At 46.1% G+C, this 19,005-nt stretch overlaps 1 protein-coding gene across 3 annotated transcripts in view; it reads right to left on the minus strand.

Annotated features, from left to right (window-relative positions):
* runx3 (RUNX family transcription factor 3) overlaps positions 1–19,005 on the minus strand; it is a 49,319-nt gene that overhangs the window by 4,753 nt on the left and 25,561 nt on the right. For all 3 annotated transcript variants that reach the window (XM_037071239.1, XM_037071240.1, XM_037071241.1), the window contains 2 exons: positions 8,821–8,967; positions 2,916–2,990 (listed from right to left, as the gene is read on the minus strand). In XM_037071239.1, the coding sequence (XP_036927134.1) occupies positions 2,916–2,990; positions 8,821–8,967 (222 nt within the window). The remainder of the gene's footprint in view (positions 1–2,915; positions 2,991–8,820; positions 8,968–19,005) is intronic.

The following is a 19,005-nucleotide window of genomic DNA, read 5'->3' on the forward strand; positions in this document are numbered from 1 at the left end:
TTTTTTTCAACAACACATTCTGCAGTTGAATTTCCTCCTCTTTTGAGATGAGGGACTTTGGTGGTGGTGGTGGTAGGGGGGCTGTTTCTTTTTCCAGAGTCTACCAGGCACCGGAGTTGGGCTGCATATCTGATTTCACGCAAGGAAAATCCAAGCTTTCAGCTGCTGTTGATTCGGGTGAAGTGGAGTCGGCCCACTTATTCCTACCGGGCTCCCAAAAGGCCTTCCCCCTCTCCCCCTCTCTCCATCGCTCTCTCTGTCTGTCCCTTCATCTCTCTCTGTCTGTGCTAAATTTAGGCTTCAGGGTGAAGCTGGGGAGGCAATGTGTGGCGTGGGGACTTGATGGCCATTGCTGTTGCGCACACCCTGCACATGATCTCCAGTTAATTGGCGTCGGTGGAAACGCGCTGGCTAAACTGTGGCGGGGATCAGCTCCTGTCAGGGGAAACTGGACTGGACACTTTTCACAACACCTTAATGGGCTTGTGCAGTATCAGGCTGTTGGCTTTGAGCCAGGAGGAGCCTGCTATCACCTTAAACTGTCTGCAGAACAGTAGCTCCCTCTGGAGGAGATGCCTGAGCAAACTTCTTTGTAATTGAGAGGCAAAGTTTTGCAGTCTGCTTTTTCTCCCTCTTAACCATGTTGCATACCTCTCTGCATCCCCACCCTCCCCCACCCAGTATAAGTACAGACTACGCTGTTGTGGCTGTGGTAACTGTGGTGTATCTTTGGCAGAGAGGGTCTTCCTAACTGAGCCTAGTATTAGCTGCCTGTAACCTCTGCGGCCCAAAACCACACATGATCTCCATTAGGCTCATCTGAAACGTGTTGACTAAATTGCAGGGACAGGAGAGGGGATGGACCCCAGAGGGTGAGCTGGCACAGTCTGCTGTCTGCGATGTTCCCAGTCTATGAAGCGGCTAGCTGGGAATCAGGGCTTTTATAGAGAACATAGTGTTCCAGCCCTCTCTTTCTTCCTCTAGCTTTGAAGCACAGCGCCGCACACTTATTTAATTCTGCAACACCAAGGGTGGAGTCCTCCTCCCTTTCTGCTCAGCTCCAGAAGTCCACTAGTCCACAGTCAAGCGTGTAACCCAGATATGACAGGAGGTTTGCCTCATTTGCATATGGGAGAAACTGATTTTGGTTGTTAACATAAGGGCAAGTTTGAGGCCGTCGCATCTGTGTGTGTAATTGTGCGCAGTTGTGTGTGTGTATGCGTGTGTGTGTCCGCATGTGGTGGCTGGCGATGGGGGGATGCAAATCCAGGCGCTCACCTGTGAAATGTTTACTTAGGCTTGATGCAAACTGTGACGGCCAGTGCCCAGGGAATGGTGTCTCAGGCAAATAAGTGGAGGGAAGGAAAAGGGAGAGAGAAAACCCCACGCTCGTCACACACCGCACTGCGCAGTGAGACGGTTTCCTAATCTAGCCCCTCATGTTTCATCCCAAAGAAACATTGCTGCACTGCAACTCCTTCCAAAGAGTTTCTCTTTGACCTCCTGACTGATTCGGTTGGTTTTCACAGCGTAGGATGCCATCAGGATGACATTATTATACATAATAGGTCGATGATGACAAAGCAGTATCATGCCAGGGCAAAAGAATAGGAGACCCAAATGAACACAAATGATCTCCAGGTGTTTTTTTAAGCAGCAAGGCTTCGGGCCGGAGCATCATGTCGGATGCAAATGATAATCACCTCTGCACTGTGGCACCACAGTCAACAGCCCGAAAGCCTCGTCCACATTAGTCACTTTATCATGTGAGCACAGAGGATTTTGCATGTCCCCAACTTGTGACATGCAACACAAGCAATGGTAAAGGAAGTTTGTGATTACAGAAAACCTGAGATTTTCCTAATGCATCAGCAAAAAGGTGACATGACTAATATGTTTGTTTGTTTAGTAATTCCTTTTCTACGAGAGACGGTCACTCCAGTGAGGTGATGTATTTTCTGCTGACCCTAGACCAAGTATGCTGCTGTTGTAAGGCATGTGAATTCAAGTAGCGTCTCAATTTAGTACACTTTGCTACATTGACTCACATTTAGGATGTCGTGGCATTTCAAACACATGCTTTTACCTAGCACAAATGTCAACCACATCTTTCACACCGTCCTGACTGTCTTGCACAAGTAGCAGCATATGTAAATCTGTAATCTGAAAGCTCTGTTTCAGGCATTGTGTTATATCTGCATTGTAGAAAAAGAGAAAAGTCTTTTAATCTTTCCTGTGTGTGTGTGTGTGTGTGTGTGTGTGTGTGTGTGTGTGTGTGTCATCATCTCAGGGTGAGTGGATGACTCAGCATGTCTGGTGTGGTGCGGCGGTTTTTGGGTAAGGGGCAAACAGGAGACTGACAGGGCTGTTACAGCACAGGCAGCAAAAATCCAAATCGCCAAGAAACAAATGAAAGAATGAGACAGTGGGAGGGAAGAAGGCAAGCAGGGTGGTGGCGTTCGAGGAATGTTTGGGGTGTTGTAGGGCCCTACGGGCAAAACGAAGCAGACTCCAAAATTGTCACAACGCATGGCACACCCTGTGTTGTGCCCGCCTTTTACCGCCTCTAATCTTTAGTATTGTTTGTTTCAGTTTCAAAGAAAGAGTCTACTAATTAAAATGTGTTTTGAGATCCTTTTTAAGGTGTAGATTTGAAAGGTGTAAACTCTCTAGCAGTCCAAAGTGCCTCAATTATCTCCTCTGTATTTTCCGAGCCTGTTTGCTAACATAGTGATTAAGGCTTTTGCTTACTGGTGACCTCATCCCCTGATGCCGATGGTTGATTGGCCTGTGCATTGTTATTATGTCTCAGCCTCCAAAAAACACCATTGACCACAATTTTCTCATTAACACAGATATGCATCTAGAAGCATTTTCCCCAAATTCACATCAAGACTAGCATTTTAGTGTCTCACCTGGCCATGGTCTCAGGTCCTCCTCCACCTTGCATGTCTTCAGAGTGGGGGTGTCCATTTGCTCTTGCCACAGGGCTGTTGTAAGACACAATATGAACAATGGGTTAACATGAGAATTATTATAAATAAGTCAGTAGGGGAATTGTGCTTGCACAGGAATGTGCAATTTTAATGATGAGCAGAGAAATGTGTGGGTCGTATACGTGAACAGGGCAAGAAAGTCAATGCATGAGGGTAGAAAATCTAGAGCATGACTCTGAAAACTTTTTCATGACAGACTTGTCAAAATTGCTTTGACATATGGCAGTTTGGAGATGTGTCTTCCTGTCACAGGTTGGCCTCTGCTGACAGCGCAGCGAAGACTGGGAAGAGGGAGGGGTGGTTTTCTCACCAGAGTGAGAGCAGGCTTGGAAAAACATGCTTGATGGGTGCACGGAGATATTTTTGGGTCTTTTCAGGCGAGACTTCGGAGGGCCAGCAAAGACCTGCGAAGTAGCAGGACACTCGCTAGCCTGTCAGGAAGCGAAGGAGGGTCGAGGACCTCCTGGCCCAACGCGTGGGACCCTGCTTCACACTCAACGGCCACACCGCAGGAGGGGTGACACAAACGGGGGTTGTTTGCTCTTGGTCTGAGACGGTGCAGTTGTTACAAGACAACTTGCACGGAGCTCTGTGGACGTGGGCAGCCTCAGCACATAGGTTGTCCAGAAGTCTTGAACAGTGTTGCATATTAGGAAAAACTTTTCTTTTTTTTTATTCAACCATAAATAATTTTATCATAAAGACAGAAACCTGCATATTGTATAACTTTTTGTTTCTCATGGTGTTCTACTTTTAAAGGCAGCAGCAGTCAGACATGTGGTATCACTATGACTCTGCGCTCTGCTGTTGAGATACCGCAATATAGTAAACTCCTCACCTCCTGTAGTGGCAATTAGGACTTAGGCGGATGCCAGAACCAGAGGTAGGAGGGGGGATGTGTGGCACCTATAGCCACACTGGGCTCAGCATGTGTAAGATCTGTGCTTCCCCTGGAGCTCCTCCGCTTCCTTTGCAAAGGCCCAAATCAGCACTCAGTCACCGAGAGGTCCTGCACTATGCCTCACAATGGCAAATTCTTACGCATAAATGGCCTTATTCAGAAAGGCTTCCAAGCAGCTGGTGCGATTCGCTCAAGAAAATAAACATTTCCTTCAAATATTTTGATTGGCCAGCAGACAACGTCAATACCAGAGGCACAGATTACCCCTGTTAATAAGAGGACCAACCCCCTGGACGCAGCTGAGGAGCAGGGAAGGCGGGGCTGCAACGGGAAGAAGTGGCGACTGCGTCACTAATAAAGAGCGTTGGGGTGGTGCCAGTGCAGTTTTGGGGAGGACACAAATAAACACATGCGCTGCGTTTGAAGTGCATGTGTAGATGAAAGGGGTTGCTGAGAAGACTTCTGAGCCAAAATGGCATCCATCCTCGTGACTCCGGATCCAGCAACGCCTCTGAGACATGTAATGCGCCTGCCGTAATGAAGCGTGTCATTGAGACACAGTGAATGCCGGTCCTTGTGCTGGCTTCCTGTTTCGCTTAGGCCTTAGGCGTTGCAACGGGGAGAGAATGTGAGAGAGCAAGCAAGAGAGAAAGAAAGACGCCAGCGAGGGAAGGAGAGAGAAAGAGAGCGTGTTAGAGAGGGGAGGAACACGGCCTTGGCTCAGCTATGTGGGACATTTGATATGTCTTTTGAGCCCTCACTTATAACGTGAGCAAAAACAAACACATGGGCTGAAAAATCCTATGTTCTCTTTGAGAGCTCATCGTACTCCCGCCCTCGCCCTCTCCCCAGACTCAATAGAGACTGTTCATGGCACACATGTAGTTTCTGTAATTGCTGAAATGTAAAACTCAGCCTGACTCTGATGTGAAATTATAACTTACACAAACAGTTGAGTCTGGTAAAAAAGAACTTGCTCTCACTTCTCTTTTTCCTTTTTTTTCACCAAGGAGGTGGCTTCAAAAGATTCTCTCTTTTTTTTTGTTAAAGAACAAAAACATTTTCAGTTTGAATTATTCATCTCAGGGTCACAAAAAGAGAGTAACCACAAGTGAAGCTTTCAGGCACCATAACAAATAAACTCCGTGGTGGTCATTGACATATTATGTAAATAGAGAAGTGCATAAGTAAAACAGAGTGTCTAAAGGACTGGTCCAAATTCCTGCTCGTTTTGGTTGTATTGGCCTCAGAGGGCCAGCTTCCTGCTTGGGTTTGGCAGAAATCAGCATGAAACCCAACTAGCGTGACGGCTATACTCAAAAGTCCACACCGCAGCTACCTGACGGTGCTAATTTCCTGTCGCGCTCTTGCTTCTAATTGGCTGATCATGTCATTCTGGATGTGTGAATTAGTGTGAGCCTCTCAGCCGCGGCGGTAGCAGAGTGCCGCCTCGAACCTGGGGGGTCGGCAAGCTTGTTTATGTGGAGTAAACAGTGTGGTCACTGTGGACAAGGCGGGAGGGGCATAGCTGTGTCGGGCTCCATCAAACAGGACTTTCTCAAGCTAGGTCCGGTCCAGAGGCCACAGCCTGAACATACTGAACAAGAGGGCCAAAGCACAGCTGCAGCAGACGTGTGCCAGTCAGGAGGAAGCAGCAACATTTGTATCACCAATACAAAAATCGTTCTTATTTTGAATTGAAAAAATGAAGAATGTAATATATTATGTCTGCAAGATCTGACTGACATTTTTAATAACATCAACACATGGATCAGACGTTCAGACCGGCACACAGACACAGACTCACACACTCACTGTTGGGCCCTCATCAAAGCACTGAGCACTTGACTTGATGGCGGAACGTTATGCTAGTATCTGATATTCATCTTCAGAGAGGAACACACAGGTGTTGGAACAAATAACATGTTAAATGATACCACCTCAAAACTGCCAGGACTTTTTTTTGTTGGATGATTAAATTGCTGCTGAATGTCTTTTTTTCTCCCACCCCCTTTTGCTGTTAAAACACATTTAAGTTAAAGGAGCCCCTTTCGTCTCGGCCGTCTGTCAGAGGCTGTGCCAGGGGCTTGTTCAGTTTTGCCTGCATTTGAAATGGAACAAGGTAAAACTGGAATCTGTTTTCTACCTTGCTCTTCGAGGAAAATCCAGTTTTCTATTGTCTGTTTTCTTCTCTTATGAGTGGAAGGATGTGTGCGTATCATACATGTGCTTGAGAGCGACATGTTGTATCAGAGGAAGAGACTAAAAACTGCCACCCACAGACACATACAGTATTGTATACACATGTTCCTCGCTTGAGGTTTTAAAACCAGAATAACAATTAAGAACTTGATTGTCTGAGTGTCAGATTTGCCCAACTGCACTGGTTGAACCACGCATTCTCAACCACACACATGCACACACACATGCGTGCGCGTGCATGCACACACACACACACACACACACACACACACACACACACACACACACACACACGCCCTCCCTCCGCCCTAGCTGAGAATCATTCCACATGTCTAGCAGGCTTACCTGTGGCCACAGAAGAACAAAAACAAGCAGCGAATGCAGCGTCTGCCAGCGAGCAGGAGTCCTGTCACTGCATGCACTGTAATGAGCTCTTAATTACCCTGTCTGTCTGGGGCACTAACAGAGAACTTGCAACACAAGCACAGAATTGTGTATGTGTGTGTTTTGTATTCTCAATGTGCCTATGGTGCAATCTGCTGTGTGTGTGTGTGTGTGTGTGTGAGAGAGAATGATTTAAGAATCCAGGGTAGCATTGAGCAGATGTCTGGAGACACGTCCTGTTGACAAGAAAACCGAGACAGTATTTCATAGCTCAGACAACAAAATGAAGCAAGGAGGCTTTAGGAGGAGATGACACTGTATTTTCTTATTTAGTCGTCTTCAAGGGGAAAACACAAGGTTCCAGCCGCCGGGATAATGAAAAACATCTTTTGTAACAGCGAGACGGGAATCCATTTAATTATAACGTGTTGATGGGCGATCTATCACCCGGCAATTCTCAAACAAACAGGCCCCGGGATTTAAAGTATCTGCAAAATACAACAGAGTCTGGCAGGGCTGCCAAAAGCGAGAGACGTGTGTGCTGTTGATATGTAAACACCTCCCTGTGTCTCTGAATGGGATTTATTACAACAAGTCTATTTTTGTTTGAGCTTTGCTTGTAACGCTGTACTGTTGTTGTCTGTGCATGATTCCCTACACATAACAGAAGCGCAACATACATTTCCAGTCTGCCGCTCAGACACTCCAACAGATAGACGAGGAGGGAGGGAGAAGGGCTCTGTTATTTAATTATTTTACCACTCTTGCCCTGCGGTGTGCCGTCCTGACGCTAATACCACAGATTAAGGTGTGCGGTTTTTACAACCCTTCCCCTTGTCTGCCTCACTCACACACACACGCAGACACACACACACACACACACACTTTTCAAAGACGGCCTACACTCACTGGCAGCTGCAACGTGAAGCTCAAGGCCTTTAACTGAGTGTGATAGCTCCAACTGCTGTTAATATGTTGTGTCTGCTCACATTGTATGTACTGTACATGTGTGTGTTGCAACACTGCAGCTCTTTGAAGCCTGACGAGCCTCTGACACTCTAATTCCTGCCCTAATCCTGCGCAAGGCAGACGGGAGCAGAGCAAAGAACGGTTCTTCGCCCGCTGTCTGGACCAAGTCTATACACCTCTCCCTGCCGACCGGGAGCCCCCCACGCATTCGAGTCCGCCCTCAGAAACTTAAAGCTCCCAGTATAAGCTTAGCTGCAGGGGGCTTTTTATTGGCAGACAACCTGCAGAGCTCACGCCAACCTCTAAATCGTCAGAAAATTATCATCACACTGGCCGTATTGTGTTGAAGCTGCGCGGCATTTATTTTCAGCTTGGTGTTTCTAAAATGGCCGACATGTTTTCTCCTGGGTACAGCCTGTGCGAGGGAACAAAATCAATATCAACAGTAAGTAAGGACATGTGTTCTCCGCAGTCAGCTGTAATATAGGCCCATACTGGTGACTCAGCGCTGGCTAAGATGAGCACAAGGCCAAACACCAGTGCGTGGCTGATAGAGGTCCACCAGCAAGTCCCAAACAAGCCCTCCTGTACACAGCAGCGTGCTGATACAAAGGTAATGAAGTTCATTAGCTAGCATGAGAACCGAGTGTGTGTGTGTGTGTGTGTGTATGTGTGTGTGTGTTTAGTCTGCATGCGTCCAGACATGACATCCTGTTAAAGAGGCTCTGACATATGACGGAGAGTGAACACTCATCCTCACTCTGACCATCACCCACGCGGCTGTCCGCATGAAACAACCCCTCCCCTCTATCGCACCACCTCAGTCTGACTCTCAGTCCCCTCCGCCCGGCTCCTGCGCATTCGACCAGTCTGAGTGTGACGTGATTGCCAAGGTAGCGGGCGGCTGCTACATTCCTGAGGCTGTAGTGTGCAGAGGCCAGCTTCAGCACCCAGGCCAAGCTTGGTTGGCAGCGCCCACCACGCCACCTGGCCACAGACTCAACCCTGCACACTGTGGGGCCCGGACCCACCAACGCAGGGCATCCGGGGACAGAGCTGACACGAGCTTCCACTCGGACAGCCAACACATATAAGAGCTCCCAGATCAGTGGAAGAGAAGTCGCAAGCCCCCTGTGGAGGAAACGCACATGAAGTGCTCTTGGCGTAGTTTAATGCCGGGTGAACAGGATGTACTGTGTTGATGTATCGCAGATTTGTATTACAGGTTACTTACCCTTTGGCCTAATAAAATGAAAAGGATGTTTTATTAAAGGAGTTCATTTACTCCTAAGTAATGGCCGTGCATATGATCTGATTTTAGTGCAGTGCTGGTGATTTTGGTCGCCTGTGGTTATCAGTGGTCCTCACCTTGTGTGGTACTGAGGTGGGTTTGGTGGATGGGGCGAGGATTATTGTTCACCGGGCCTAATCGCATACTTCGCTGGTAGCGCTCGATCTCTGACAGCCTGTCCGAGAACTGCATCTTCTGCGGGTCTTCTAATTTCACTCTGTGCCCTGAAACAGTGACAGAAAGAGGGACGGGTGAGAGAGGAGTCAAGGACTTGCCAGTGTACCACCTACACAACCAGGAAAATGGCACTTGATGTTTCCAGAGTTGTACAAAAATAGCAAAAACAATAACAAGCGTCCTGTTGGAAAACCTTTCCTACTCCCCATTTTTTTTAATGGAGCTGGGCACATTGACATGCCCTGGCAAAGATCTTCTTTTTGCCTGTTTAACTGTAATAAGTGTAAAATTGACTTGGACTGTGAAGGTCATTGTACTTCACACACACTCACACAGGATGAAATTATATAAGGCGGGGGAAAAAGAGTCACTGTCACAGTGTTTTTCAGCTTCCAAATACAAAAATATTTTTTGAAAGTTAGCAGACCTTGAAATACATTGGCTAGACACTAAGTGTTACCCAAGCTGCACCTGCTGCCGCGTCATCTGCAGATAAGACTGATAACAGCAGTGGTTGGAAATGATTACTTGAGGAATGCTGTTCTCCCTGAACCGAAAGTCTAAGAAATAAAACTATGACCTGTTAGATTAGAAATTTCTAGGAGCTGATGAAGTTTATCTTTGCTTACCTTGCTGTAAAAACGAGAAATAGTGTAGTGAGTAGATCTAACCCTGATCACCGACCCACTCATCAACACCGCCCCCCCCCCCCCCCCCCCCCCCCCGCCCACACACACACACACACACGCACTCAAAATCAGGTCTGACTAACAGCACTTAGTCAGAAGGAAACACCCAGACAGGGCTACCAGACCGTGTAGTCATCGGTTTTAAACATAACGGATAAAAAAAGACAGAAAGAGAAAGACAGAAAGAGAACTTTTTTAGATCTGAGTGTGTGTGCATATGCGTGGGCGGGCGGGGGGGGTGAGAATAAACTGAAGTGAAGTGTATCTGCTGCATCTCTTTTATCTGGACCCGGAAAACTAACCAACACACTTAGCGCCCCTATCACTTTGATGTCCCGTTCAGGGAGATGGTAAAAGAGAGAGAGAAAAAAAGAAAAACCTTCTGATCATGCCTTTTATGTAGACACACACACATGTGCGTGAACATATACAAATACACATGTTCACAAACACACACGCTCTACATGTGAACACACCTTAAATGTCAGACGTGAGTCCGGATGAGGGCTATGTCTCTAATGGGAGGAAGAGATTTTAATGTAACTATCAATGCACCAAAACTGTGTGTGAACCAGCATGTATACATTCTGTGGTTTTCTCCGTGGCATCTCTACAGAGTAGCCTAATGTGAAGTAATGGCTGGATTTGAATATTTTATCACTATATAAAGGGGGCAAGGCAGACGGACCAATATGGATTTTGCCCGTCCTTTCTCTCCACTGACCCATGGGCAATATATCTTCTCTCGGAGGCTGACCCATGGGTAAAGTTTCCTTTCGTTTACCGCTCTGTCCATTTGTTTGTGCCCACTGCCTCCCCTCCATCCTCTCTTTACGAACTGTATAGAAATATCTAACACTGACGGGCCCAACACACATGCATACAAACACAGAAAGGCTCAGATTGATGCACAGACATGATGTCTGAATGCAGTTCAGTCTGTGCTGATCACACCTGCTGATCAGCAGTTACGTTGCACTTTACGTGTGTGAGAAAGAGAAAGACTCAGTCATGACTAATCTGTCTGAGCAGAGACAGCAGTTCTGTTGCTGCTCTCCAGCTGTTTGTTTTCCAGAGCATTAGGACGTTGGACGCCAAAGGAAAGGAACAGCGTGTGTGTGTGTGTGTGTGGGATTCCACCCACCGGCCCACCAGTTTGCTCCGTGCCGTTACTCAGAAACATATCCTGGGAGGACACGCACACACACACACACACACACACACACACACTCTGATATCGTTTTTATTCACACTCACACTCTTTAAACTGTGATGGAAGGAATGAAGGCCTATGTTCTCACTCTATCCTTCTCTCTCTCACTCTCAAACACACACACACAAACGCACAAATGCCAGGTCCGGGCTCCATCACCCACATAGACACTGTGGCTACTGTCTGTTCCAGGCCAGAGCAGGGGCGGCCAGGGGAAGCAGCCCTCCAAATATAGCCGCTATATGTGTCCTTGTGTAGTTATTAAGAGATTTACACCACCTCAAACGGCTGAGGTCAGGGAAATGATACATCCCGTCGCTCTCTGGTTGGAAAAAAAGACAGACGAGCAGGGGGGAAAAAAATTATAATTGGTCAGTTTTTCTGTGGCCAACGGTGGTCTAGGTTGAATTGGCTGGCTCTTTAGGGATGAAAGTGATCATTCAGCCGCCCACAAACACACACTTTTTGAGCCGAGCTGCGGATCCCTTGGCCCGGTTCCAGTTGGCAGGGACACGCCGCGTTTGGCGACACTGTTTGGAGCTTCCAGTAGGGGCTTTAGTGGGCTGCGAGAGGGTGATTTTTTTGGGAGAGATTCATTAAAACGAGGCCTGGAGCTTATTAACCCGGGCCCACTGTTGCTGTTAACACCACTAATCAAGGAGGGGGTGGCCCAAAACTTTCGTTTTGCTATTCTCCTCTGTTTTTGTTCTCTGGATACTTCAAATAAGCAAATCAGGAGGGCAGCACATGCAGACATACTTCCTGTCACCTTTTTTAAGACAGATTGTTTGGATTTTTAACTGTAACTACTTAAGAAGCAAGCTCTCTTGCTTTCAGTACTCTAGATTATTAGATGGATATTTCTTTTTATTTTTCCTCACAAAAAATACAGTTTTGATCTCCATTGCATTAATGTCATACAGGGTTGATTAATTAATTATGTAAAATCCCTCCTCTAAACTCTAAATCACCTCGGCATGTTGATTCTTTCTGGAAGAAAAGAACATCACTCACTGCAAGAAAGTTTTAAAAACTCTTTGCAAGAACACACTAGAGACTCGACCTGTATCTTCCAGTTAAACCTTGTGTTAACGCGCTCTCTTTGGCCAGTTGACCCGGCCTGTAGCCACAGTGTGTCTGCTCCGACCGCCAACATTTGACTTCTACTCTGCAGTGCCGGGGGGCCAGAGGGGTGCCGGCACTCCACACCGGCCCCATTTCAGAGGGGTTTCTGTGGTCGGATGAATATTTAATGTGTCAGGGTGCACTTAGGAGAGAATGCCGTTGTTTTTCTCTCTATGATATCATAACCACAAGATAGAGCTGGGAGATGGGGGCCAATGCACACATGAGGCCTAAACAGCAGCGCTCAATACGCACCCTGATCCGAAATGGATGCTAAGGGCTGTAGATTTACTAGCCTCCTCTCAGAGTGGCGGTTGAATCATCTGAAAGCATTATGGAAGTCTATGAAGAACAAATAAAATGCATGATATAAAATGTCTGGTATTAACGATGCACTGAAAGACTATGGCTTTGTTTTGAAGACATGGGTGTGCCGCTTTCAGTCTTGCTTTGTTTTGTGCATGCATGCGTGTGTGTGTGTGTGTGTGTGTCTGTCTTTTTTATTTCCTGATAGCTGCAGAATAACCTGAGATACTGCTTTGCTCTTTTGCCCTCGTGCTATAAAGTGCATGGAGACAGGTTCGAGCTTCAAGCGATGTGACAAGTGTGAAGTTACTTCTCATGAGGTTGCACTCGATGCTCTAAGAACAGCAAACACCCCCGAGTTTTGCCCAGCCTTTGCCTCCACAAAGCCTATATCTGCTCAACACAGAGACAGTGTTTGCTCAGTGAGGTGACAGCCAGGCCTTAAACGCCGACACCACAGCTGAATGATCACCCAATACGACCTGTTTCCTTCCTTCACCCCCCACTATTTCTCGACTTCTCCTCTCTTTCGCTCTGTATGTCTGTTCCTGTCTCCATTGAAAGAAAGAAACATATGTTCCCGTCCAAAAGGGGACACATTAAACACAAGCTCTTTTTCAAGGGCTGGGCGCTTTTCAGGGGCAAAGTGAAACTCTATCTGGACGGCAAAGGGCAATACGTGCTTTGGCCCCGGCCCAAGTCTGCACTGAATATATTTGAAGTGTAAATATTTGTATTCGACGTATAAATGGACTTGATAGGCCCCTGATAACAGGCTAGAATTGATTTGAAGTGCAGGTATCACACTAAAAACTATGTCTGGACTGTAAAGTCTATGTTAGTATGCTATAGGATTACACAAAAATGTAAGAAGCTTTTGTGATTCTCATATGAACATTACTGTGATTTCATCTTATAACAGGTTTTTTTGTGTTGTGGTTTTTGTCTTAAACTTAAAACTTAAACACAACTTAAAATAGATCTAGCTTTTTTGCTCTTTGCTAAGGTAAGCTCATGCTTAATGATTTAACATAGTGTAAACTGAGTGTGAAAAAAACACAGGAGCAGCATCCTTATCCAACTTTTGAACCCTGCAGTGAGATGTGGGGCGACAGTTGAGCACATGTCGCAGCGAGGCCTACTTGCCTGCGAGCAAACTTCCGTTTGCCCTCAGCAGACACTGGGGACGTTTCAACATCTGTTGAGCAAAGCCTTGTACACCTGTCTTCCTGTTCCTCCTCTCTAGCAGACCTGAACCCCCATATGTTTTCGTCCCCACCCTGCGTCTTCCCACCGCTCTTTCTTATACTTCCCTTTTAGTTCTTGTACCGGCATCAAAACGCAGCTCCAAAAAGCATCTCTGCAGCAGTGCTACTTGGCATTTGTTTGCCAAGGCCACCAATCACACAGTGGGGTATTGACAGTGGGGATCAAAGATCTTGTCTGAGGCTGACCCTGAAGGATGTGGGTTACCCTTGGCTGGTGATTGTGGCTGTCTCGTCTGGGCCTAAATGAGTCGACACTAGCTGCGTGCAGACATTACTCTGCTTTAAATTAATTTACATAACACTCTCGCAACAGTTTCAGGATGAATACATTAAGTTGTGTAACTCTAGCATTACCATGGATTGAATGCACAGACTATTTATTTCTTGGGACATGATCTAAACGTGGGGGGCTCTAAGGAAGAGGTCAGCAAAAGTTTTGGCAGGCTTATGTGTAGTTCACCCTCCCTGACCACAGCTGGGGGGATCGTCTGGTCCCTCAGGCAGATGCTTCAGTGTTTCTCTGGGGACATAAGCAGTGTGAAAATCCCCCTTGCAGGCCTGAAAACAAGCTGCTCACAGCGGAAGTTGCTACATGAGACTGTTTGAGCAAAGAGCGCAGCCTTCCTTTTCTGATAAGGGGATAAAGCTGTTTGCGTGTGTGTGTGTGTGTGTGAAACAGAAGCAGTACCACACAAAGACAGCCCCACAGCGAGGCAGGTTGAGGCAGGCTGATTGAGTGGAGGGGTAACAAAATAAGGCCCAATGCACCCGGATTCTCCAACAATACAACAAGGCCCATAGCAAGCTGAGAGCAATCATCCCTCTTTTGTCCCACCATTCCATACTCTGTGTGTGTGTTTGTGTGTGTGTAACTGTCTTTTACACTGGAGTTGAGGCGTGTTGGGGTTGATATGAGCAGGGCTGTTTTTCAGCCTTTTTTGGCTGCTTGCCTGCAAACTTCGTAGATTTCCCAGTGCTGCTGCTGCTGCTGCTGCTCTGGCCTTGCCGAGCACAGAAGGCCTATTTGGCTCCGGTGACAGATCATATTAAAGCAATAAGCTGCTTTTGAGTGTGTTATTTTAGCTCCTAATGTTGAATGGGGTTGTTGTGCGTGCCTGTGTACGTGTACGTGGTAGTCAGGTTGTTCTGAGCAGCGAGGTGCTAGGGGAAAGGTGGGGGCCTTGTGAGGCTGTGGGAAAGGAAAGCAAGCTGCCGCTGTCACATACATCAATGCAACGCCAGCAGATGTGTCAAACGGCTTCGCGTTCACACCTCTGTGCATACTAGGTCACACACGAAAATGTGCAACAAGGGTGCGTTTGCCCCTAAACACGCACAGTTCCACAGAATGACAATTCATATTCCAGGTGGGTCAAAAGTAGATGTGCGAAATGTCATATGTGTGAATTTTCCACTGTGTAGGCATGCACCGAGTTCACTTGCAGTCGTGTCTCTTTATTAATCACGTCAGTGGACTGCTGCAGTGGGTTGACCTCTCCTTTTCTGAGATGTTTTCAGCCTATTTTGACGAGCCAAGGCTCTACCTCTGTGTTTACCCAGAGGATTACAACCTTCTCCACTCTTGGAAGCAAAAGAAAGATCTTGCTACACCTATTATTTGCTCACTGTTTCTAACCATTAAGACTCAGAAGAAATAAATATCCAACGAAACCGCAGGCCGGCGGTACACAGCGTCATTTCCAGTAACCAGCAGGTGCCTTCTTCCCACAATCTGCCCCCCGCCCCACTCCACCCCGGTCACCAACTGCCCCAACACACAGAAAACGGTTTATTGTCATAATGCAGCGGGGGAGAAAATATTCCTCCACTCATGGGCCATTTATTTTTCTAAATGCAGAACGGAACTTTTATTGAATTACAGCTGAAAGGTTGTAATGGCTCCCGCCCGTATGGGTCAGTGTAAATAAGGAAGAGTGAGCACACACAGAGTGGGCATTTTACTTCCCCTCATAGGTAGGTAAACAGGAAAGACGCTTGGCCGGTGAGTTTAGAAGGGAGTGTGTCGGGAGAGTAGGTGGAGAGGGGTTGGCTGAGCTTGTCAGCAATTCTGAGAAAACGTCTTCTAGTTGCATCATCAAAGAGAATTAAAAGCGCTGTCTGGGGCCTCTGTAAATAATTCGGTAGTTGCTAGTGCGTCCTGCTGCTTTATCTGGCGTCAGCAAATATGGGGTGGAAATTTTTGTCTGAGTGGAAAAAAGAAAGGGCATCTCGCCCCGAGGCCATTGTGTGTGTCTCCAACAGTCATCAACTGGCCCAAGGAGGAGACATCGCGCTGTTTGAAAATGTTAGACAATGTTCTTCTTTTTTCCTGTTTTCAGCACAAACTCGGGCATTGACGCTGCAGCAGCATGTTCAAGAGCAAACAGAGGCAGTGAGGAAAGAAGAAAAGTGCCAGTAATAGACTAATAGGTACATTTTCTTTGTTTACATCTCAGTTTAGTTGAGGTATTTAGACTAATTAGCTCCACTTTCACAGGAAAGCCAAAGTACAAAAGCCTAAGTAGGATTACCAGCAGCTGTGTGTGCATTTGTGTGTGTGTATGTGTGTGTGTATGTGTTTGTGCGTGCAGCCCTCAAAGGGAGTTGGCCTTAAAGCTTCTAGATGTGGTTAAGGTGGCAACAGTGGTCAAAGAGCTTCCATTTCAGTCCTTTATTTACTCTCCCACAACAACATTTGATTATATTACAGATGCTTTCATGTCTGCCCCATCATGCTTTAATGGCTCTGACGACCTCGTCCACATCTAACTTTGAATCTCCTGAAAATGTCTTACAAAATAATTAATAATTGAGCATGATTGGCTGTCTCTAATGCGCAGACATCTTGCATGACTACCAGAGGAAACTGTCCTCATGACATACGCCCTCCCGTCACAAGCCTCAGACTTGTTTTGTACCGACGCACAAGTCCCTCTCTGAAATCAGTCCAAAACCTATTCAGTATGCACTGCTGCATTCCAGTGGATTTATCAGTTGGCCAATATTTGCTCTACTTCTAATCACTGAAGCCAAGTATGACGCGTCTTGAGTGACCCCAGGGAAGAGGAACACCACAGTCGACGGCAACAAGTCGCTACAGACGCCACAGCGCGTCGTTTTCCTAAGAAGTCATGAAATCATTCTCCCATCTGTCTGTCAGTGGTATCAAACCAGAACATCTTTTCCACCAAATCATAAATTAGGTAGTCATGAGTTGTGTGTGTGTGTGTGTATGCGATGGTGTGCATGAACCACTATGTCTTTAGGTTATACATATGGGAGTCACAGCGAGCTATCAGAAGTCAGGAAAGCACCCATCATCAGACATGCCACTGTTTTTTCCCCTCCCCTGGCACTGATACACCTGTAGGCCTTTCTTTCAAAGACACCCCATCTCCATTTTCAGACATCAAAGTTGCCTTTGAGAGAGCAATTCGCAGCGAGGGCGAGCCTTTCATGTGATTTGTGGAGCATGGGCGTGGCCCGCTGGGGGGGGGGCCGACTTAAAAAGATGGACGCACCTGGCAGGTGTATGAAGCGAGCACACGCACAAGCAAAAGGCAGCAGCACACATGCTCATCTCTTTGTTGACTTTACAGAGAGACTGCAATATCACAGGAAAAATAACACAGCAAATGTCATTGTTTGTCTATTTGCATACTTTGAACAGTCTGTGTGCCAAATGCAAATAGACTCAACCCGCCAACTCCAACATGCACCACCCCCCTCCACCCCTTCACCCCAGCCGCCCCGACACTGCCGCCCCCACGCCCGCCATTCTCCTCCTGTAGTCGTGTGATGAACACACCCAGCCGAGTAAACAGAGGCAACAAAACACGACAGCACTTGTGTGATTTCGGTGGATGCGTGGGCCCATGGGTGGGAAGGTGTGTGAGCTCTATCTGAACATACGCAGGTATCGCATGTACGCTGGATAATTGTGTTAGCGGTTAGGGTGTATTCATGCCTATCGTTTCCCCTTCATACAAATTGCCACTTTGACTTCACTGAGGCAGCAGGCTTCCATATCTTCAACATTCAGCAAACAGCTGTCCCTGTGCTAGCTCCCTGTAACTCACACCTCTGGCTAGGGAATTAAAAAAATAGAAAAAATATCTACCAGAAGAGAACCACATGCTGATTTGGCTACATGATATTTCACTTAGGTTCAGCTATAAATTTTGTTACCATTGTTTCCTTTTATGAAAACTGAATCTAATGTTCATCTGATTATTTTCAGGGTTAAAGGGGCTCTATGTAATATTATAAACTCTGAAATATTTTTTCCATAACTGAATAAACAAGCCAGTCGCAGAGGAAAATAAGGCCCCAGAACACTGTTTGAAGCTGGAAAGGTGGCAGGGTCCGCCAAATATAAACAAAATCAAATACTATGAAATTGTGTTGTCTTTTAAGCACAGTTTGTTTACTGGTGTTATTCAGTCATGAAAATAAAGAGAGTTTGCTCATTTAGTTTGTTAAGACAAAAAAAAATTAGAAATTCAGTTTCTCTTCCGATTAAAACATCTTCCCCAAACTACAAGCTGCACCTTTAATCAACTAATGGTGTAGTCTATTAAGTGAAAAAAAAAGAAAAGAAAAAGAAAACTTCCCATCAAATCGCTTCTTTGGTCCAACTAACAGTCCAAAACCCCAATACTCTATACTATACATGAAAAGGAAAAAGTCACATTTAAGAATCTGAAACCAGCAAGTGTTTGACATTTTTTGCTTGAAAATCGACCAAATCGATTTTCACAATCGTTGGCAATTAATTAAGAGTGAAAGCTCTTGTGACTTCAGCATCAAACAGACAGGCCTTTGAGTGCTGATTTTCACACACAGATAACAGCTTTAAATATCCTCTCAGATTTCACATATCTTCTTTTTTTAACTTCAATCTCAAAATCAGTCATGCATGAAATTGCATGAAATTTTTTATGCTATCTTTGGACCTTTTTCACACATCTGTAAATCATCTGTTTTTCTCTACAGATTCACAAACTTTTGAAATGGAAAAGGTTTATTTACATGTTCACGTGTTCAAATTCTGTTGAGCTAATTCATTTTTAATTTTTTTTTTTTTTTAACGCTTAAAAAAAGACAGAATTATTTCTGAATTTTACAAGCTCAAATACTTCCGGCCCTTTTTTAATCTCTCTGACCCCAGCTGACCTGGGCTGAGTTGATCTTTTCTTCCTGGGGACTGACTCATTTCAGGTTCGAGAGATACAGAAATACAGGCGGCCCCTCCCCTGTGGGTAAATAAGCAGCAGCTGATGTCATATATAAGTGAGGCGGTGAGAAGGGCACCAAAAATATAGTTGTGGTATTAACTGGTGAGAATAACCCTGCAGGGTGCATTAGGTGATGCAGAGGCATCTGGTAGCTGTGACAGAAAGGGAGGGTCTCCACACTTAGGTCATCTGGTTTCCTTTTTGTGCATTTCTTCTTTTTAAGCTCAGAACACTCTCTCTTGTTGCT

This window comes from Acanthopagrus latus, chromosome 16 (genome assembly GCF_904848185.1).
Source record: "Acanthopagrus latus isolate v.2019 chromosome 16, fAcaLat1.1, whole genome shotgun sequence".
Classification (NCBI taxonomy): Eukaryota; Metazoa; Chordata; class Actinopteri; order Spariformes; family Sparidae; genus Acanthopagrus; species Acanthopagrus latus.